The sequence below is a fragment of the Phocoena phocoena genome, chromosome 2 (assembly GCF_963924675.1).
Source record: "Phocoena phocoena chromosome 2, mPhoPho1.1, whole genome shotgun sequence".
In the NCBI taxonomy this organism is placed as follows: domain Eukaryota; kingdom Metazoa; phylum Chordata; class Mammalia; order Artiodactyla; family Phocoenidae; genus Phocoena; species Phocoena phocoena.
This window is the reverse complement of record NC_089220.1, coordinates 23,863,513-23,887,325: the sequence shown is the minus strand read 5'-3', so window position 1 is coordinate 23,887,325 and position 23,813 is coordinate 23,863,513. Positions and strand designations below refer to the sequence as shown.

The following is a 23,813-nucleotide window of genomic DNA, read 5'->3' as shown; positions in this document are numbered from 1 at the left end:
TCCCCAGTACATCCTTCAGCTCCCCAAACAGCTTTCCCATCCTTGACCTTCTCTATAGAAGCCCCTCCTTAAGCAGTTACACACAGCTCTGCAAATGTTAGAGTGACATTTGGACTGGGCTTGCGTGATCAGTTCGCCCGCGTGTCTGTGCTCCCCGGGGACCTGCCAAGCTTCAGAGCAGTGGTATTAGCCTCACCCCCCAGAGCTAGCAATAACATTTACCAGCTACAGTTCTCTCCATCTTCAAATATTTCCTCTGGCCCACGAGAAGGTGATCCAGCCCCTCCATAGACTGGGACCTAAAGAGAGTGGTTGAGAGGGAGGTGACCCCTCCTTTAAGAACTTTTAACATTTACCTTTCATTAAAGATTGTACTTGTGTTTTAATTGGGCTTCCCTCCTAGGATTCTGATATGTTTGGAAAAAATTAATTACTGAAATTGCATACCTGTTAGGGGCAGGGCACACCTTTGATGGAAACTCTGAAAAAGTCTGGCTCTGGCTGGTGAGGAATGGCATCTGAGTACTCATTGAAATCCATAGAAGTCCAGAGTTGGCAAGGAAACTATACAATTATTAATTATTTATAACTTAGAAAACAACTTTGGAGCCCTGTATGCTTAATATACGTCTAGGACTGGGCTAGTCAAGACTTAAAGAAGTCAAAATGACCTCTTTTTTTTGTTGTATCTCCAGTGCCTGAATGGGTGATTGAACTGATGAAGAATGAATTGAATATCCTCCCAACAGTCTAATGAGTCATGTGCTAATCATCCTTATTTTATTAATGAGGAAACTGAAGCTCAGAGAGATTAACTTGTTGATCTTTGTTAATCTTTGCAGCTTGTGCAGTGGCAAAGCTAGCTCCTGTCAGGCCTTGTATACAGCCTGAGAGCATAATTGCTCTGCTATAATCTGTACTTATAGAGGCACACGTGTGTCAGAAATGTGATGATAAGCATTAGCAGGGAAGTTAAAAGTGAGTAAGAACACAATAGAATTCTAATTAACAAATGTGGAAGGAAAGAGGGCAAGAGGGAATCACCATTAGGCGAATACTGCAGTAAAAAATGTTGCAGGTACGATCCACTGATGGATGCTAAAATTAGTGGGTGAAAGTTTGAGGAGAATCAGAATTTGCATAGGCTCAAAGTATCTTCCACAAGATATTTATCAAGTACAAAGGAAAAGACAGGTATTTAACTTTTTTGCTTAAAAGACCTGGGAGATACCAACTTAAGTAATCAAGAAAACATCACTAGTAAAAAGACATGTCAACATCATGAACCTCTTGATATAATGCACTGAGAAGGACACAATGTCATTTTCGTGGTATTCTTGCCTAAAATGCATAACCTCACTCCAGTTATGAACAAACATTGGAAAAACTCAAATTGAAGATATTTAATAAAATATCTGACCAGTACTCTCTTTTTTTTTTTTTTTTTTTTTTTTTTTTGCGGTCCACGGGCCTCTCACTGTTGTGCCCTCTCCCGTTGCGAAGCACAGGTGCTCCAGACACGCAGGCTCAGCGGCCATGGCTCACGGGCCTAGCTGCTCCGCGGCATGTGGGATCTTCCCGGACTGGGGCATGAACCCGTGTCCCCTGCATCGGCAGGCGGACTCTCAACCACTGTGCCACCAAGGAAGCCCCTGACCAGTACTCTTTAAAATGACATGAAAAGCAAGGAAAGATTGAGGGGCTATTATAGACGGGAGAAAACTAAGGAGAAATAACAACTAATGCAGTGTAGGATCCTGAAACAGAAAAAGAACATTAGTGGAAAAAGTCATAAAACTGAAAAAGATCTGAAGTTTATTTAAAATATTGTACCAATGTTAATTTCCTATTATTTAAAATCATGCTATGGTTATGCAAGATATTAGCATTAGGAGAAATAGGGTAAGAGGTGTAAGAGAATGCTTGGTATAGTTTTTGCAACTCTTCTGTAAATATGTAAGTTTGAAATACAGGGTTTAAAACAACAAACAAAATGAAACAAAAAATGAGCAGGAAATGCACTTGCTTTCAGATATGCTTGCAGCTTGAAGAGAGAAGCAAACTTGTAAACTAAAATGAAAAGCACACAAAAACAGTCTTGTAGGTATTGCCTGTAATATATGTGTGCACCAGATAGAAAGGGGTCGTGGAGGAGTGGTTGATCTTATCTGGAAAGGGAATGCAGGTAGCCAGGATAGACTGAACAGAGAAGGTGATGCTTGAGGTCTTTTATCCACCATCTATTTTACTGAGAACCTGCTATAGGCCAGGCACTCCTCTAAAAAGAAGCTACATGGTAGTAAACATGAAAAGGTACTGCTTTCATGGGCTTCCATTCTAGAAGGAGGTGTCAGATAAACACATGAACAAAAACCTGACATTTTAAGTGCTGGGATGAAAAATAAATGAGCCAATGTGATAGAACATGCTTGGGGGAAACGGGCAGTTAGATAGGGTGATTGGGGAATACCTTTCTGAGGAGCTGATAGTTAAGCTGTTAGGACCAAGGTATGAATGAGAAGGAGCAAGCCATGCAAAAAAGTCAAGGAGCAGGTAATTCCATGATGAACAGGTTGGCTGAATGCCCGACCACAGGAACAAATTGCTGCGTCCTATTCAATGGGACAAAAAGAGGCCAGCATGCTGGGCTATAATGGGCAAGGGGATAATAGTAGATGAGCTGTAGAAGTAGGTTGACCAGCTGGCTTTAAGTCCCGACTGACATACTTTTGAATAAAAGGTGGTGCTATTAATAATTACACCAGGACGATAGAAGTAAAATGGAACTGTCTGGGCCAAACCTAGACATAAGATCACCCTATAGAGAAGAAACAAATCGTGTAGGACTTTGTGAGTCAGGCAAGGAGTACAAATGTATTCTAAGTGCATTAGGAAGCCATGGGAGGGTAGATCAGGGGAAGGAAGTGATTGCTCTGGCTGCCAAGTGGAGAATAGACTATTGAGAGGGAAGAATGAAAGTAGGAGGAAGATTAGAAGTCTAGCTAGCAGGCAGAGAATGGGAGCTTGAGCTAAGGAAGTAGACACAGAAAAGGAGACTCACTCAGTTTTGAAGGCAGAGTCAATGAGCCTTGCTTACTCTTAGTAGATAGGCCAGGATTAGCCAGTTGTTTAGGGACTGTAGAACGTTCCATACGAAGGTAATGGCAAGAGCAGAGTCACAGGAGCAGGTCATATTCTAGGAGCCCATAGTGTATTCTATGGCAAAAGTGAAGGGGCACAGAGGGGACAGGCAAAACTGTGTTGGAGATATGACCACAGGCCAGATCACCAAAGACAGAATCCAATGCTAAGTAGTAGATATTGGGATGCCATTGAAAGTACTTGACTGGAAAGTGACATGATTTGTTTTGTTTTTAGAAAAATGACACTAGGTCAACTGTGAGGACAACAAAAGAGCAAAGGAAAACCCCCCATGAAAACAGATAGAGATACCTTCTGCTAGTTAGAGGAATAAACAAGAAACCAGAAATACATTGAGGGTGGTATAATAAGGTGAGGGGCCTTTTATTTGTACTAGAAACTGTCTACCTGTTCATCAGACGCACCCTTGACTGTCTAGTGGTTTACAGTATAATTAACTGTTGACTCAAGGACTGCTAGATAGTGTCGCTGAGTCATAAAGAAGCTCCAAGAGGAAAACTTTAGGGACAAATTAATGTCATGTACCATGTAACTTTCTTCTTCTGCTCCAGTGCTGTTCTTGGCCCACTCATTTCTAAGTTTTAGCAATGTCTCTCAGACTAGTGTGTCTCACAAGCAATTTTGGCAAGCTAAGCATGGTGGTGGAGCCAGATAACTTGTTCCCTGTAGACTTAGAAACTCCTGAGCTGCGGGCTGTAATATAATTTACAATACAGTTAGCCAGCCCTGTAAAACAGCGTTCTGTTTGCAGGGGAGTGGGGGCCTGACAAGAAGTGTTTATAGCTTGATTTTAGCTGTGCTCTCCATTGTTACCACGGTAGCAGCCTGCATATGACACATCCTAGTCATCAGTCAGATAGTTACAACGTTTCTGTTTTAATTTGGCAAGCTAAGCATAACATCAGGCTTTGCGTAATAGCCGCCCCAGTGTCCCTTACCTTAGGAAGTGGTAGCCCTAGCATGCACCCCCATCTTTTAGGACAAAGGAACTGAGACATAATTGTTAGATATTCCATGGCTGTGGCTTATGCCTTGATAAAATTATCTGATGTCTTACTCTTCTAAAGGTCTTATACCATGATATTGATAGAAGGCTTGAGAATAAGAAAATCTGAGCAATGCCTGTTGATTTTTTTTCTCCCTAGTGTGTTACAATAGCTACTTGCCACTTACATCACTCAACTAACAAGGTTACTTCTATTCAGCCATTGCCCCCAGGAGACTATAGCTAATATTAAAGCTCCACAGGTGGGGACTCTGTCGATTTCAAGATCCCCAGTCTAGCACAGTGCCGGAAAACATAATAGGCACTAAAATACTATGTTTTGATTAAATAAACCCAACTAGTAGCTTAAAAATGTGCCCTAATGATTTGGAAATGAATACCACATACGATGTAGAAGAACATGTTCTGCTGAGCAAGAGTTGGCCAGGGGGTTGATGAACCGATGTGTCAACCTGAGACACTACGTAGGATCCAACATTCACTCTAACAACATTCTGAGTTTTGCAAAACTATGTGGAATTCAATTCCAAGGCTAGTGTATTAACCCTGGGCAACTCTAGATTCTACTGTGCACGAATGTAGAGTTGTGAGATGTCCCTCTATTAATTCTCTTAGTTACACCCGTTAGAAAAAATATCTTCTAATTCATGTCCATCGTGAATTGGGTGCAGTGTCTGGCACTGTCACAGTTCTTCTGTACTTCCATTCCATAGTTAACTCTGCTTAAATAGTGTTGGAAATAGCTTGTATACCTATCATATATGTCATATATATAACATATATCTTATATACATATGATACATGTATATTGTGTATATCATATATATGTATCAACAGTACTCTGAATTAGGTGCTTCAGTAGATCTTTAAGAGTGTGTGTGTGTGTGTGTGTGTGTGTGTGTGTGTGTGTGTGTATCTGTTGATTCACCTGTTTCAGATCATTGCTGATTTTGTGCAGCCTGATTTTGGAAGCAGGATCCCAAATAGGAAAAAAAAGGAAGGTCTTTAATATCTCCTTAAGAAAAAAAAAGTCAAAGCTTTTAAATATTACCTCAGTCTCCTCAGTTTCGAAATAAAGGTTTGAATGCAGGTAAATTTTAAGTTTTGAACTCTAAATTTCTCTGCAATTCAGAAAGAGTAATTTTACAACTTCTGTATTCTTTTTTTTTTCTTATAAAAATCACAAGAGACTGATTCTACTTAAATCAGCTACTTAAACTTCTGGCCATTTCTTCATTGGTTTGACTTTTCTAGGAAATGCATTTTATATTCCTAAACAATTTGATTTTGGTTCATGTTGAAATACTGGCCCTGTCTCTCCTTATAAGAAATCTGTACATAACTGAGGTTGGTTGAGCTGGTACATTGCAGAACAGTTGGCAAGTAGAAAGTGTCTTCTCTTTTGCTGCCCTGGAGAACTTGTTTCTCTGGTCTGGCCTTAGACAATAATGGAGCGATCACATTCTGGTGAGCACAGCTGTGTGCAGAACAGTTCTCTGAGCCTTCAATCCATTCATTTGGGAATGAAAACATCAAAAACTAGCCTGGGAAACACAACCAGGACAGGCTGCAAGTTGGCCATTAATCACTTTACTGTGTCTGCTCAATGCTGTTGTCTAACAGCGTTCTAGAATAAAGTAAAGGTGATAAGTATACAGATCCATTCAGTATAGTTCCATACCTGCCATCAGTCATCCTTGTTGATGGATCAGAGGTAAAACTTTTTTTATTCAAACTTTTTGTAACCGATCATCAGTGATAACGAGAGAGCAAATGTATTCTCTGGAATACTGACAGGAAGAATATGACAGAGTGAGGCAGCAAGCTTTAGGCAAAAATGAAAGTCTACAGAATAGTGCTGTCTGTTTTTCAGGATGGAAATCGTAGCTGGATGTCAGGTTCAATCACTGAACATAGTCTGCCTATGACTGTAATGAGCCATGCTTATTATCAAAGGTAAATAATAGGACTCTAGTGTTCTTGAATGCAATCTCTACCATTATTATGAAAGTAGACCCATTGTGTAGGGAATTTGAGAACAGAAAAAAGCAGAATGTCTACCTTATTTCTCCATTTAACCAAAGTAGACTTTATAATAAAGAGGAAGACTAACAAAACACTTTAACCCTTCACAATTTCATTCCACTTTATAGTTTGCAGAGCTCTTTCAAACGTATTTTCTTATATGACTTTTGAAAATGATTGAAGATTTACATAAAGGAAAAGGAAAGTCAGAGAATGTGCAACTTTCCTGAGGTTGCGCACCCATAAGAGGTGGAGCTGGGAGTGGAATGTTGGCCTCCAGACACCTAGGCTCTTTCTACTGATCAGTGCTGCCTCTAATATGGAAGTATCTGCACGTGAAAGCAATGGGTCATCTCCACACATCAGGGAAGTTAAAACACGTGTGTGTGCACGTACACATGTAACATTCATTGAGGACCCATTAATTTCAGACATTTGGATATCTTTGCAGTCATTCTCTTGGGCTCACCTTTGTGATGGATAGCTTTTCTTTGCAACCCTGGATCCATTCTTCACTCTTCTTCATACTTTTTTACTCAGCTTTGTACCCTGGAAGGTTATCCTATAAGGATTGCATTAACAGCCTCTCTTACCCTTTTGTATTCCAGTTGAATTTGCCCAATGGGAAGCATGCAAGAAAGATGAGAAGGAATGATGAGAATGAGGTCTGAATATTTAATTTCTTGTCTGTGATATGGCTGCCAGCTGGCTGCACACCTTGACATAAGGTCACAGTCTTGTGAGGCACTCATAGTGCACCCTTGTTCTCTCCCTCTTCCACTCCCCACTCAGGGTTCTGGCAGTTGACCTTCTGCTTGCTCTATCAGGCCTACACATAGTAATATATCGGTCTGCATTTACTAGCCCTAAATACCATATTACCTCTGGAGGGTTCACTATTCCCTACCTTTACCATTGTAAATATTACTTGTATTAAACCTTCATCAAATGGCATAACTTGAGTTGGCCGTCTATTTCCTATTAGTATCCTGGCTGATTCAGTATTATTATTATACATGTTACAGATGGGGAAACTGAAGCCCAAGAATATTTCACAGTTAAATAACTTGCAGATCTAAGACTTCCCTGGTGGTCCAGTGGTTAGGACTCTGTGCTTCTAATGCAGGGGGCATGGATTCGATCCCTGGTCGGGGAACTAAGATTATCCCACATGCTGTGCTAAGGTCCCACATGCCAGTGAGGCCAAAAAAATAAAATAACTTGCAGATCTAGGACTCTACCCGAATTTTCTAACTCCAAGTCGTGGCTAAAAATAATATATATATATATATATATATATATATATATATATATATATATATAATTTGCAGATGTAGGATTCTACCCAGATTTTCTAACTCCAAGCTTATATGCTCATAGCGACAGCACACTGAGCAATGATTCTGAATAGGTGTAATTACATATGTGTAATTACAGCTCTGCCCGATAGAGCTTTCTTGAATTGACTCAAAGAGTCAGATCAATTCTAAGAAACATACCACCATCATTTATAAATATTGTTTCGAAATTTCATAATACGTTTGCAAAATAAAGCAGCGGCAATAGTATCTGGAGGAAAATTGGGTAAGATTGCATCTAATCTCTTACCATGCCATTCTGTCTTCCCTGCAGCACCAGAGTTAGCCTAAAAAGCAAGTCTTATTGTGTCACTTCCTGTCTTAAACACCCTCTTATGTTAACTAATATCCAAACTTCCTAATTGTGCTTATTAGCTCTTTTATAATGGACCCTCTGCATCTCCCTTCAGTCTTAACTTTATCACTCCAGTCCATATACTCTAGCCCATATGGGATCATCACTGTGGTTCTCACCTGGGTTGGGGGTGGGGATTTTTCCCCCAAGAGGCATTTGACAATGCCTGGAGATATTTTGGGTTGTCGTGGGTAAAGAGAATGCTTCTGTCATGGCTTTAGAGTGCTTTACTTGTTTGGGGATGGGAAAGCAGTCGAACTGTATGTAATGGCAGCACGATGCTGAGGATGTGAAAAGTTAGTTCTTCTCAGCCTTGTCCATGAGAGGGAGGACGTCACCTCATATCAGTTGTGATTCCCTGGAACTGTTGGCTGCTGTTGGGTCTGCTCAGACCTAGAAATGTATGTTGCTCCTGCTGCTGCAAAATACAGAATTAGAACCTGGTGGGCATTCCTGCATAGATTTGCACAGTGCTTAAGATCAGCCCAGTTTGGGTAGAGAGGAAGCAGTCTGTGTATTCTGGAAGCTTTGTTAGAATAAAACACACTTAGGGAGTGTATGAGGCCAGTGGCTGCATGAGTGAAACAGGAGGATGTCTTGAAGGTACAAAAAGAGAAGATGGTGAGGCGGGTGATTGTTTATTGGTACTTTGCTTACAAGGCTGGCCGTGAGAGTATCTTCTCTCTACAGTAGATGGCTTAAGGGCCGGTGGGTAGTGCTAGGAAGTCTGCTTGGTATGCTAAGTGCAAAGTGAGACCTGGGAAGTCTACTACATGAAAGCACATTGCTAGTTGCTCATAGTACTGTATCGATGTCAGGGGACCCCTTGCATTCGTTAGCAGCATTACATCGATTGTGTTGTCTAGTGCTTTTGTTTTATCCCTTCCCTGTGCATGCCTACCAATCTGGCTTTCTCCTTTAAAACTGTAGGAAATGTAAATGGTATCACTTCCAAGTTTGTGTAGGCAAGAAGAACTTCTCTGTACCATTTACTTTCTACAGTCAATTTTCCGTATAATTTTCGCTTATCTTCTTGATTAGGACCTCATCACATCTAAAACAACATATGCTTATAATAACATTAAAGAACCCTCAGTTTTGATTATTTCCTCTCTGTTCCTTTGGTGTTAGATGCAATAATTTGATTATGAAAAGAAGTACGAAGATGGTAGGGGAAAGTTGCCTACCAGAAACTCTCTTTCAAGTTAAACAGAAAAGGGTATACCAGCCAAATAATTGTCAGCCGTAAGTAAGGAAAGAGGCACAACTCAGTGTCGTAAGTCTCAAAAAATAGGAACAAGATAAATGATTCTGAAGCCAAGTTAAGAGGAATGGTCAAACATGATGAGGCTGCCAACCCTGCCTGTGTTCCTCAGGTACAGTACTGTCCAGTTGATAAAAAAATAGTGAGAATTATCCCTAAAATACCTTTATAGAGGAAAATAAATAGATTGAGTAGATGTTCTTATCTGAGTGAAGAATAATGGGAATGTCTGTAAGAGGTAAATGCATGTAACAGAAACAAACAACAGGACTGAGGATCAAAAGAGATGTCAGCAGGGCTAAAGGGCTCAAAAGTTCTAATGTATCATTCCCACCACCATGGCCTTGGGATGCACTCTTCAACCAGGTGGGCTGTCTTCGAGTAGAGGACATTTAACAAAGCTTCAGAAATGACAGCATAGCTCTGAAAGCTAAATGAAGGTTACACACAGTCTTGGCTGAGCTCTTCATTTCTCCCATCCATTAACTTCCACATTGCTATCTCTCAGCCTACAGGAAAAAAAAGTACATAGAACTAAAAATATGAAGCCATTAAACTGTAGATGACTCTGGGAGCCAGTAAGTTACTGAAACTATATGTGAACAACTAGAAACTCTGGACAGAGCCACCTGAGTATGAGCAGGAAAGACAATGACATGACAGTGCAAATAGAAAACATCAGGCAAATACAATTTCAAAAAACATAGGTATAGCTTAGAAAACTGAAGGAATTTGAGCTAGAAGAAAACAAACCAAAGGACAGAAAACTTTCCCATGAGCTGTATAGTCTGTAGCTCATTTGCACTGTAGAATATTTTAAGAGAATTTAATTAATGGTATAAGAATTCAAAGAAAAAATAAAAACAAATGAGTGAATGGAAAAGAGAGACTGTATATGGAATATCTGAGAGCCAAAGTATGATCACATAACTTATTTGAAATAAGTAATTAGTAACCACAGGGGTGCAGATAACACATGGCTAAATATTGATATATTGATAGAAGGAAAATGCTTCACAGTGAATGCTGATGAAAAGTCAAAGAGCCGAAATCCATAATAAAGAAACTAAGAGATATGAGGACAGACAAGATAATTGGACCTCAGAAACAGAAAAACTGAGTACTTTAACAAAGAGATTACCTAAAGGCATCAAACCAGAAATTTGTTCTTAATATAAAGAACGGACTCCATAAAGTTCAAAATAGCATGATGGGTTCTAAGAAAATCAGATATAGTATATTCAACACTGAGATGTGTATTGATTATGTCATTGGGCTTCAAGGAATAAAATAATATTCTTTAGGCATTTATACAAAATTTACATCATTTACCACCTATGAGAGGAAATGTTGGCATTATACAATCTCAAGAACAATAACTCGAAGTGTGTAAAATTCTGCATGAAATGAAGGGTGACTCAAGAATTACACACAACCACAATGCAATTCAAATATCAAGAGCACAAATAGACTTTCACAAACATGAACAAACTTTGGTAATAATAATACTAGTGAGTTCTTTTTAAAAAGGTGTTTCCATATACTTTGTGACCACCTAGAGGGGTGGGACAGGGAAGGTGGGAGGGAGACGCAAGAGGGAGGGGATATGGGGATATATGTATACGTATAGCTGATTCACTTTGTTATACAGCAGCAGCTAACACAACATTGTAAAGCAATTATACTCCAATAAAGATGTTAAAAGAAAAAAAAGAAACTGATGGGTATGTTGAAAACAAAAAACAACAAAAAATAAAATAAAATAAAAAGGTGTTACCATAAAATCCAAGCACTTAAAAGATGAAATAAAATTACTCAGAAATGGAGAAACTGTGACAAAAGGCATGGTGAGAATAGTGACCATCTTTGAATATACAACAAACACATAATGATCATACGCATTATGAATGTAGAACAAAGAATACAGTTGATAATATCCTTGGGTTCCACAGCCATGGACTCAACCAACCTTAGATCAAAAATACTTTTTAAATTCCAGAAATTTCCAAAAAGCAAAACTTGAATTTGCCACACTGGCAACTATTTACAGAGCATTTACATTGTATTTAACACTACATAGCATTTATATTGTATGAGGTATTGTAAGTATCTAGAGATGATTTTAAGTATATGGGAGGATATTTGTAGGTTATATGCAAATACTGTGCCATTTTACATAAGGGATTGAGCATCCGAAGATTTTGTTGTCTGCAAGGGGTCCTGGAACCAATCCCCCAGTACACTGAGGACAACTGTATGTGGGTATCAGAGGTCCCCAGAACCACTCTCAATTTGAATATTTCTCTAGAAGGACTCACAGGACTCGAGATACTATATTCATGGTCATGGTTTATTACAGCAAAAGTTACAGAGTAAAATCAGCAAAGGGAAAAGGCATGTGGGGCAAAGCCTGGAGGAAAACAAGCCCAAGCCTCCAAGAGTACTCTTCCAGTTGAGGTGAACAAAACGTGTGTTTAATTTCTCCAGGAGTGATGTGCAACAACAAATGCAAAGTGTTACCAGCCAGGGAACCTCACCTGAATCTGGAGTCCAGGAATTTTATGGGAAAAGATATATAAGACATTTGTAATAATCAAAATAGGGAACTCTAGAATGGCTGGACGAGGAACTTAGCAGATCTCCCCAGTGAAACAACCATTTAATTGGTGAAAATTATTAAAACACACACAACCATTTAAAATCTCTGAAAATTGTTCTAAGGACATACAACAAATGGACAAACATTTATTTAAGAGATCTACCAAATCTCACTAAGAAAAGTGAGAGCTATGGTATTTAAACAACAACGTGCTCCCTTCTCCTACCCCCCTGCTCCTTGTTCTGGAAGCTTCATTCCAGGTGGTTGTGGCCAAGAAGACAGGATCTCTCTCTCCAACCAGTTACACTAGGACTACAGTTTCACCTCAGATGGTCAGGCTACTGGTGCCTCTCAACCCTCCCCAGTTCCATGTTGCAGAAGCAATATTCCTGGTAGGCACAGCCAAGAAGAGGCCTCACTTCTCCTACTAAATCTCCATTCATAGAGCAGAAGCTCTATCCCAGGTTTGGCATGTCAAGAATATAGGGGCTCCAATTGTCCCTGCCCCAGCTTAGTCATGTTTCATGTTAGGAGGGGCAAGCTGAGAAGACCAGGACCTATCATCTTCCTCTCATGCCCACTTTTAGAATGGGAATGTCACTCAGGGAGAAGTGGGCCACTGTTTCTGCACACAGCTGGGTTGTGTAGTGGCACAGAGGTTCTGCTCTGGGGTAGATGCAAGTTATTGGGATGCAGAGCTCTACGACTCTGCCTGGCTGTTTAGAACAAGGATTAGAGAAGCTCATGGGTAAAGGACTTTTGAAAATAATGGTGATCTTGGTCACTATCAGTTTTGAAGGGACAGGTAGATGTATGATACTAGTAGCAATGAGTGAAATGGCAGACCAGAAGTTTGCTAATGTCAGAAGTTTAGCAAAGAGAATCAGGGGTAGAGAAAGCCATGGAGGTCTAGATGGTTATACTCATTTGCTGGGATACACTCAGAGCTAATTAGAGGAGGAGATGGGGAAGATTTGAAAGTATTACTAAGCTACACATATATCCATCAGTAAGAGGAAGAGCCTATTGGCTCAAGGGGCTTAAGGTACAACCTCTTAACTGACTGAACGATAAGCTGCTTTTAGCCAGGGGATACCCCTAGGAGACCAGGCTTAAAGCGAAAACCACACTTATCCTTGGTGGGCTGGAGGACTGTGCATATTCCCAAGACTGCACCGACTCAGGAGTGACAGGAGGGGCAACTTCCAAGTACTAGTCCCTGGCTGAACGTGAGGCAAAGTCTTAAGCTTACTGAACTGTGAAAGCCGTCTCCAAGTCACACAAATCCACCAGATAATGAGTAAAAATTAACTGACCAAGGGGGCTTAGGTATAATAGTTGAGCAATAAGTGGCTTATACTGACCTAGGATCAACACCTAGGAAGACAGGCTAAAAGATAAAAAATGCAAAAATATCTGAACAAGGACATCAGAGCCTTCACACTGCTGGGCAAATATGTCACAGAATTAGTTCAGCCAAGTCATTAAACAAATAAATGAATGAACAAACAGAAAGAAGTAGCCCTGGTGGTGGTCACGGAGGGGAGAGCAGTATCCAGACGTGCTACAGTCTGTTATCTAAAATGTCCAGTTTTCAACAGAAAATTGTGAAACATACACAAAAAAGGAAAGTGTGACCCATACATAGGAGTACATACAGGCAATAGAAACTGCCCAGATGTTGCGCTTAGCAGACAACTACACCAAAGCTATTATAAATATTTACAAAGGGATTTGTGGGAATTAAGGGAAACTGTGCTTAAAGAATTAAAGCAAAATAAGATAACAGTGATTTATCAAATAGATAATGTTAATAAAGAGATTTAAATTATATATATTTATATATCTATTTTTCAACTTTTCAATTCCAAAATTTCTATCATTTGGGGAGTATTTATCTATCTACCTATCTACCTACCTATCTATCCCTGTCTCTCTGTCTGTCTATCTATCTATCTATCTATCTAAAATGCTTGAAAGCACAATAAATGAAAAATTCACTAGAGGGGCTCAACAGAAAATGTGAGTTAGCAGAAGAAAGAATCTGCAAACTTGAAGATAGATCAGTAGAGATTATACAGTCTAAATAGAAGAAAGAAAAATGAATGAAGATAAACAAAGCATCAGAGAAATATGGGACATCATTAAGAGTACCAACATATGTATGATGGCAGTCCTGGAAAAAAGGAGAGAGAGAATAGGACAGAAAAAATATTTAAAGAATTAATGATTGAAGATTTCCTAAATTTGAGGAAAAACACTAATTTACACATCAGTGAGCTCTAAGAAGGATCAGTACAAGGGAATTCATTCACATCCAGACTTATTATAATAGAAATGTTGAAAGTCAAAGAGAAAATCTTGAAAGCAGCAAGAGAAAAGTGGCTTATCATATACAAAGGCCCACAATAAGATTAACAGCTGATGTCTCTTCACAATGTAGGCCAAAGGCAGTGAGTTGACATTGAAAGTGCTGAAAAAAATATAACATCAGCTAAGAATCCTATAGCCAACAGAAGCATCTTCAAAAGTGAAAGTGAAACAAAGATGTATCCAGGTAAACAAAAAACAGAATTCATTGCTAGTATACCTGCCTTATAAGAACTACTAAAAGAAGTTCAGGAAGTGACTGCAGACAGTAATTTGAATCTACATGAAAAAACAAAGAGCTCCAATAAAGGTAATTATGTAGGTAATGATAAAAGAGTATAATCACACATTTCTTTTTCTTTCTTCTTTTAACTGATTTAAAAAGCAATTACATAAAACAATCTATAAAATTGTATTGTTGGGCCTATAACATAGAATTGTAATATATTTGATAATAAAAAATGAATGAAGCTACATCGAAGAAAGGGAATGGCACCAGATGGTACTGCTAGTCCACAAAAAGAAACGAAGAGAGACAGACATGGTAAATAATAAGCTTATTTAAAAAAAACTCTATAAATATATCTGAGCTCTCCTTTCTTCACTTCATAAGAAGTTGTTTTTATAAAGCAATAATTATAACAATGTATTTTTGAGTTTGAAACATATATAGACATTATATGAATAACAATAATAACACAAAAAGGAGGACCAGAAGAAAGCTATGTAAGAGTAAAGTTTCTGTATCTTACTGGAATTAAGTTAGTATAAATATGAAGTAGATTCTGATAAATTAAGATGTATGTTGTAAGCCCTAGACCAATCACTAAGAAAGTAGCTCTTAGTTACTTGGTTATTTAGTTAAGAACCATCAAAGGAATTAAAATAATATGCTAGGAAATATTCACTTAAGACAAAAGGAAGTAGTAAAGGAGGAAAAGAGGAACAAAATAGGAGAACTGGGGACTTCCCTGGTGGCACAGGGGTTAAGAATTAGCCTGCCAGTGCAGGGGACACGGGTTGGAGCCCTGGTCCGGGAAGATCCCACATGCTGTGGAGCAGCTAAGCTCGTGCACCACAACTATTGAGCCTGCACTCTAGAGCCCGCGAGCCACAACTACTGAGCCCACGTGCCACAACTACTGAAGCCCACGCACCTAAAGCCCGTGCTTCACAGTAAGAGAAGCCATGGCAATGAGAAGCCCGTGTGCCACAACGAAGAGTAGCCCCCTGCCTACCTCAACTAGAGGAAGCCCGCACGCAGCAACGAAAACCCAATGCAGCCAATAAATAAATAAATAAATTAATTAATTAATTTAAAAAAGGAGAACTGTGTAAGTACTATTATGTCAGCATTTCATGATGTGGTCTTTCAACACTCAATAATCTGATAGTTTTTAGATCAAATAACTTTCCTTATTTAGACTTATTTTCCATTGAATAGTATTCCATTCATGGTACCCCTTGTGTTTGAAATCTTATAAGCAAATTAATATGAATTCTGAAACAAATTTTGTTTCAGCTGATTCCTATATTAAGTTTTTTGCTTCATCACCCTCCCCTTAAAAATACCATGTTAATAGTAGAACATACTCACCAAGATACACACAAAGGTATACATTGAGATACATACTTTATTTTGTACCATTAGATGTTTAACTACATATGCACCTGATATTTGTTCTCTGACACTACCAATATTGACATAAAGATACATTCATTTATGCATATATTCTGCCACTGTACATATCCAGAGAGATAAAAGTGGCCATTAGTTTTGGAATTATTTAAGTTGAATGCATCAAAACAACCATCTCATGGCTCACTGAATACCCTAACATCTTTTAAAAAGGAGTGTATTTTTGTGTGGGTGTCTATAGTAGAAGGTACATAGTAGTAATTAATGGTGTTCATAATTACACACACAGCATTGTGCCTAGTAATATATAACAATATATTATTTAGAAATACATATCATCTCTATATAATTGTATATGTTCATAAAATACAACTTTAAATAATGGCATACATGTGTATATATGTGCACACGTGTGCATGCACTCACACACACACACAAGAACACCACAGTCTGCCATGAAGCATTGTAGATGTACTTTATGTGCTAAGAAACATGGCTGTGCTCCTAGTATAAGTCTCTCACAATTTGGCAGAATCATTATGTATACAGCCATGAGAATCGGACTGCCTACATTTAACTTCCAGCTCTGCCATTTCTTGGATGTGTGACCTGGTATCTATAAAATATAATAATATTGTCTTCTTCACGAAGTACTTGTGAGGATTAAGTGCCATCTTAATGCATGTAAAATCCTAGAAAGCACCAGGCAAATAGTAAGTGCTCAATAAATTTTAGCTATTGTTATTGATCTTTTGATTCTGCTCTTTCAGGAGATAAACGTTTTACATCTTGAGCATGTGTTACATTTAGATAATGCTTCTCAAATAATAAGAGATCTTCAAAATATGTTTTTCATTTTGATGGTGTCTGTAACTGTTACACCTTTGTTTGTGATCCTCTTAGAGTTTGTACATTATAATATACAACTATGAGCATGTCATGGATTTTACCCAGGTGAAGGTTGATTCCCAGGAATGACAGGTGTATTTATGTTTTTTTCATGGACCTTTTGTGTGTTGTGTAAATAAGGTTGGGTGTATGATGATGATGTACTATTTTGAGAACTTTCCACGTGGTCTGCCTTGTCTCTCCGTGTTCCTATGCCTTTTATGCATGAGGACAGAAGATGTTTGTTCCTTTTGTTCACTGTCATGTCCTCAACACCTAGAAGAGTGCCTGGTATGTAGTCACAAATGAGCATATTGTGGTACCTCATAATCTAAAACTATTCATTTACTTCCCAGTATCTACCAGAGTCCATTGATTTTATTCTAATCTCAAAGCACCTTTGTATAACTATTCTTAAAATATGCTTGACACTTCTGTTAAATTGAAGTTTGTTATTATCTGAGCATACCCCTCTTCTTTCCTTTTTGTGTATAGAGATACTGTTTTATCTACCTGTGAAATCTGATGCCATCACTTCTTTCATTAAAAACCCCACCCATCTATCAAGACCAGCTTCAGACTTTACCACATCAATTCTACTCCCCTGCATGCTATAGCCTCTCTCTTCTGAATGCTCCTGGCTTTATCAATATATCTTTGCTGGGTCATTTAGCCATGTTTATATTCTAGTAGTTACTTGTGTGTGCCTAGTCTCCCTTCAGGACAGGGGATGTTGTCTGCTTCACCTTTGTACCCTCCATAGTGCATATTGGAATGTAGCAAATATTTAGTAAGGACCTTTTCAGTGCCAGGTGCTGAGTTCAGTGGCAGTTGGCTTCATAGGAATGTGAGTGATATTCTCTTCCCGTGTTCTCTAAAATATTTGCTAAACAAATGATTAAACAAATTCACGTTTTGAGCCACATGGTGCTACATAACAGGCCCTGGACTTGGTATTGGATATACCGGGTTAAAGTCCAGACTGTGGGGCTTCCCTGGTGGCGCAGTGGTTGAGAGTCCGCCTGCCGATGCAGGGGACACGGGTTCGTGCCCCGGTCCGGGAAGATCCCACATGCCGCGGAGCGGCTGGGCCCGTGAGCCGTGGCCGCTGAGCCTGCGCGTCCAGAGCCTGTGCTCTGCAACGGGAGAGGCCACAGCAGTGAGAGGCCCGCGTACCGCAAAAAAAAAAAAAAAAAAAAAAAAAAGTCCAGACTGTGTGACTTAGGGATGATAACCTACTCCCCCAAGACCCTTGGTTTTCTGCTCGAAAGTAGGAATGGTAGACCCACGTTGTGGCATTAAATGAGATATATTGGAGGGGGTGGAGGGCTCATAACCAAAGTGTTTGGACTAGAGAAGGTTTCAAATAAAAGTGAGCTTCTTCCTTTCCTATAAAAGTGCTATTTGAATAAAAGTAAAATGTCTGGTTCCCAAAGGTGTGCTTAGCTTTTGTTGTTGTTGTTCTGGCCCTGGCTCCATCAGTCTTCTTTGAACGGGCCAAGCAACCTTCTACAAGGCCTGGCTGTGCTGCTGCTCTTTTCTTTTTCTAGCAGCACTCTGGCAAGTATTTATTTGTTCACTGTGGTGATTATAAACTGCTGCTTCCCTCCTGTTCTTCATGAAATATTTACAGGACTCAAGTTTTGTTTAGTGTCTTGTTTTGCTTTGTCGTGTCTACAGCATACAGAATTACTACCATTTGTGAGGGCATTTTCACTTTTGCAAAATGCCTTCACATCCATTATTTCATGTGGTACCATTGACAAGTCAGTGAGCATGGTAGGGCAGGGACCAGTGCCATCAGATGTCTTTTACAAATGAGGAAATAGAACCTCAGAGTTTAAGGGGTCTGCATACAGCTTAAAAGCAGCAGTGGAGGTCTAGCAAGCACGAGACACCTGTCTACTAATTTGGTGCCCTCTCCTTCTACTCTGCCTACCCTGGAAGCAAAGGCAGACTCTGGCATCCTTCATCCTGACGATACCCTCCTTTCTTCTCTGCAGAGGCGTCCATCCTGAGCTACGACGGCAGCATGTACATGAAGATCATCATGCCCATGGTCATGCATACCGAGGCAGAGGACGTGTCCTTCCGCTTCATGTCCCAGCGAGCTTATGGGCTGCTGGTGGCTACTACCTCCAGGGACTCTGCTGACACCCTGCGTTTGGAGCTGGATGGGGGGCGCGTGAAGCTCATGGTTAACTTAGGTATCGTATGAAGTACCCTCTGCCACTCTGTTTGGGCTTGTCTTCCCTTTCTTTTCTGATTTTCATTGGTTTGACTGAATTCTTTGTTTGTTTCTTGAAATTTAGCTGTTCACCTCTTGTTTAATAGGCCAAGGATAAATCCCAACAGCAACAAACACCTTCTTGTTTCTGCATGAGGTTTTGATGTCAATTTCTGGTTTCTGACAGTGGTGGTTTCTTTACTAGAAGATTTGTTTTCTAAGTTTCCTTTCTTGGTTTTTTGAATCGTTTAGCTTTGTGTAAAACACGCTACTTTGGTCCATCTTTTGATCAAGCACATTCCCATTAAGTCCAACTCCTTGGTCACCACTCAAAACAGTCAAAGCAGAGGACAGGGACAGGGCATGAGATGGAAGCAAAATGGGAGGGTGGTGTTTGAGAGAACGAAGCCATGTGAGTGGGATGAGAAATGCATTGTTTGAAGCTCCACAAGGACTGTTCCCATGGGAAATTCTGGTGGCCTTGATGACACTAGTATCTCCTTATATTTACTCTCTCCTAGTGGGGAGCACAAGTCACATTACTTCTGTTGTCCCATCGGGGAAAAATTCTATAAGTTTAGAGTCTCTGACACATGGAAGGATGGTGTGGCTCCTGGTATGTGTCCCTTCTTCCTTCCTGACATTCCTACCCTCACTAGACAGCCCTTTTGATAAAAATTATTAAGTCACACTGTTACCAGTTACTCTGTTCTTATATAATACATATCCATTTTTCCTTAGTGTTGAGAAATTATGACAGTTTCAAATTTGTAGCTTGATTGAGGGAGGACCTGTTCTTCTACTGTAATTACCTATAATGATACTTTGGAAATCCCTCTTTTATGGCCTCACATCCTCTCAGGCTACTGACCTTCTTGGCTGGATTCTAATCAATCTTCTATGGAGAGTGAGGACCTCTTGGTTTTTGGAAGGAAAAAAAGCAATCTCTATTTCTGCTGATTCTACTCAGTAGAAAGTCAGTGCCCTGTGTTGACAGGATTAGTGATACAGCTGCACTCAAACTTTCTAAGCCTCTGATTTGTTTGGCTATGTAGAGTATGTTTAGATACACAACTCCTTCATAAAGATGCGGTGGAATGGCTTGTCAGAGGCATGGAGAAGACATGATGGACAAATGTATCAGATGCAACCCTAGATGGCCTGGTGGGAAGATGGGAAATCAATATCAGTCTTATATGCTGTCAGGTCAACTGGTCACTCTTGAAAAATGCCTATACGACAATCCTAAAAATCTCTAGGACACAGAAGACTGTTTTGAGCAGTGGCTTGTTTACTTGTGTGTCTCTTTTTTCCCCCAAGTTGCAGCTTTTACAATACTATGCCCTTTTTCTTTTCCAAGCACATTTGATTTCTGTTGTCAGTGTGTCTCTTGGTTTTTCTTTGGTTTGCGTATGTGTGTGTTTGGTTATTTTGGGTTTTGTTTTTCTCTTTTGCTAGATCTTTGTGGGTGTTCTTGAGTTTCCAATCCTCCCCACCATCAGCCATGGTAAATCAAAAGATGGTATTCAACCCTTCAAAGGCCCAAAGCCTGCGGCCCGCATAGCAAACAGCCTTGAGAACAGAGTGTACTGAGCAGCCTGCAGGGACTGGCATTCCCCTGTCCTCCTCACCTTCCCCTCCCTACACCATCCTGCCCACCTGAAACCAACCAACCAGAGTGCATACCTGAAACCACCACCAGTAGCCTACTGTCAAGTTCTCTGAAAAACAACAGAAGAAATAAAAATTTAAAAAAAACCCTCCCACAACTAAAATGAAAACAAATGTGACCTCCTAACTAGCTCACAGAAAAGAAGATAGGGTCAGTTTTTAACTCTCTATTTCAAGGTAAGAGAGAGCCAGAGATATAAGGAATATTCAGCCCCGTGGGGTCCTGGGGAAATGCACATTGCCTTTAAACAGACACCTTTTTTTTTTCCTTTTTAGATGTTGTTTTGTAAGATTAGAAGGCCAACTATGACAGGTCTCACATCTTAGAAGGAAAAATGGAGGTGGAGGGAGATAAAAGGGGATGAAGAAAGAGATGAACAGGTTCTCTCTCTCTCTCTGTCTCTCTCTCTTTCTCTCTCTCTCTCTCACACACACACACACACAGTCATAGATCCCAGGTGTATTCCTAGAAGCATTATTTTTGCATTTTAAACTGTCATGAAAATCTGGGAGGCGTGTGTTTCTTTTGTTGTTGTTGTTGTTTTTCCGGTATGCGGGCCTCTCACTGCTGTGGCCTCTCCCGTTGCGGAGCACAGGCTCCGGACGCGTAGGTTCAGTGGCCTTGGCTCACGGGCCCAGCCGCTCCGTGGCCTCTGGGATCTTCCCAGACCAGGGCACGAACCTGAGTCCCCTGCATCGGCAGGCGGACTCTCAACCACTGTGCCACCAGGGAAGCCCCAAGGTGTGCTTTTTTAAAAGACTCTGCTTTTGCCTCCTGACTCCTTTCTGCACATGATCAGTGTAGCTCTCCTAAGTTGAGGCATCTTAGGCAAAAGAGCACTGTGCTTCTCTAGAAACAATGGTCACTTCTTTTTTCCCTGAAGGGTATGGTTCACCACAATTACTGGTTTGAATTTACTTTCTTTCAAACCTAACACAGAAAACTGAACTTAAATTCCTTGTACATGTGTGCACAACTCTTCATACTCATGCTTTGTTTGAAGGTTCTCCTACCCCCCTCCCTAGAATAAAGCCCTTCATAAATGATTTTTTTCTCCGTGTCATGAATTCATATTACCCTTTTTTTTTCATTATAGTAGAAAACATCTCCAGGCAGAGTGTGCATTTACGTACACAATCCCCAAAACTAATTTCAAAGGATCCCTCCCTCCATTTAAGTTGTGTCTCTTTTCTAGCACAGGCACGAATGATATTCCAGTTTATTTCAAATTGTTCACACATATAAGGTCATGATATAAATGTCTGTATTTTTCTGATGTAACGTGTCTCTTAAATATCAAGGGGACTAGGCTTCTCCAAGGGCCTTGCTTTCTGAAGATAGCCAGCCGTGGCAATAGCAGCCATGAGCAATGTCCAGCTACACATAGCACATTTTTAAAAACTTTGAGGTTGGCCATTGACCAATCGTATTTTTATCTCTTAGTATTAAAAGATATAATAATAATTTTTACTATTATAGTATTTTTAAATATTTTGAAAACCTTATTTTAATCTCACAGTAACTTTCTGAGATAAGTCAATAGTGTTTTTATGATTGCTTGATACATGTGAAACAAAGAAAGTAGGTCACAGAGGTGGGACTACCCATGTTTCTAACCTACTCAGTCATCATGGGTTATCCGTTACCTCCACAGATCAATACTGTGGACAGTGATGTGACAGACTTAATGACTTCTAACTGCTTTCACAATGGTCACCTTTTAAACATGCACGGAAGGCATCTTTTTCTTAGTGCTTGGTTTGAATTGAGCCATACAGCAGAAAAGTCAATCAGTATTGGTACAGCCTCATTCATGGGCCTGTAAGAATCCTCAGCAGAATGCAGACAACCCTTCTTCAGTGGTGGAGGCTTGTAGGCAGTGCCATGCAGCTTGGTTAATTGCATTCAGATTCTCCAGATGTTCTCTCTCTGGAAACATGGACTTGCAGACTACTGTTTACTGTATGCATCACTGAAGACATAAAACACCTAGAAACATTCACCTCTTCCGTGCTCAACCTGAAGCTCATCAATATAGAAAATAATAATTTCTCCTTATTTACTAAAATTAAATGAAACAACTGAAACAGAATGAACAGCACACACACACATACCCACATTCCTCAAATACCATGCCAAGGCTCAGGCAGAGAGAGGACTTCGGCTGCGACTGGAGATCTAAAGGAAATTGCCCTCCCAGGTCAGTTCTTCTGATTCATTTTTTCATTAAAAAACAATACATCGGGCTTCCCTGGTGGTGCAGTGGTTGAGAGTCCGCCTGCTGGTGCAGGGGACACGGGTTCATGCCCTGGTCTGGGAGGATCCCACATGCCGCGGAGCGGCTGGGCCCGTGAGCCATGGCCGCTGAGACTGTGTGCCCGGAGCCTGTGCTCCGCGATGGGAGAGGCCACAACAGTGAGAGGCCCGCGTACCGCAAAAAAAAAAAAAAAAAAAAAATCATCACTATCAAGACCACCCTCTCAGACCCTGTGAACAAGGAACTGGGGTAGATTTTTCTCCTCAAACTTATTCTTCAAGTAAAGTAGCAAAATAATTTTTCACTTCTTGACTTAACATACCCAATTGTCTGCTGTCTTGAAAGCTGCAAGTCCTCACCTTGTTTTAAAGACACCATTCAGTTCATGGAATCACTTGAGTGAACCCAGAAGGACAAGCCCAACCCAGCACCTCTGCCTAGACCAGGTCCTTGACTAAGAATAAATCCTCAGCAGCACAGAAACCAAAGCAGAAAACCACTTCTTGTTTAAAGTTCTTGGGGTTGTTGCTTTAGGCTCACTCTTTCCCTTTCCTTCTCTGAAGCACGCCCATACTTCTGCTTCCCCTCTTTCTTGAATCCATCAGTGAGGGGCATTTCTCCAGCCTCGGGTGATGGTAGGCGAACCGGCAAGCTGAGGCCCCACTTCTTCCTCCCTCCCTGCCCTCCCCTTCCCCAGTCCTCACCAGGGGCATGGCCTCCTCTGTCCGGTGATCGTACCAGTTGCTCCAGGGCTGTTTGCTCCCACTTTTCTGTTGCGGTTGACGACACATGACAAACCTAACCGCACGAAACCAAACCCAGATTTTTCTCAAGAGATGTTCTTCTGGGGAACAAATAAGCTTCCTGCCCCCTTCCTCAGAATGCTTGGGTGTTATAAATTGCTCCTATCTGGATTCACGTAGTTTCATTCTGCCCTGTCATTTGCCACTGGTTTCTTTCTCACTTGCTTAAAATGGTTTACTTCAGGAAA

General features: G+C 40.3%; 1 protein-coding gene across 8 annotated transcripts in view; it reads left to right on the top strand.

The window, feature by feature from the left end:
• Positions 1–23,813, top strand: part of NRXN3 (neurexin 3) — a 1,619,945-nt gene that overhangs the window by 559,074 nt on the left and 1,037,058 nt on the right. For all 8 annotated transcript variants that reach the window (XM_065871334.1, XM_065871333.1, XM_065871337.1 and 5 more), the window contains one exon: positions 18,670–18,873. In XM_065871334.1, coding sequence (XP_065727406.1) covers positions 18,670–18,873 — 204 coding nt within the window. The remainder of the gene's footprint in view (positions 1–18,669; positions 18,874–23,813) is intronic.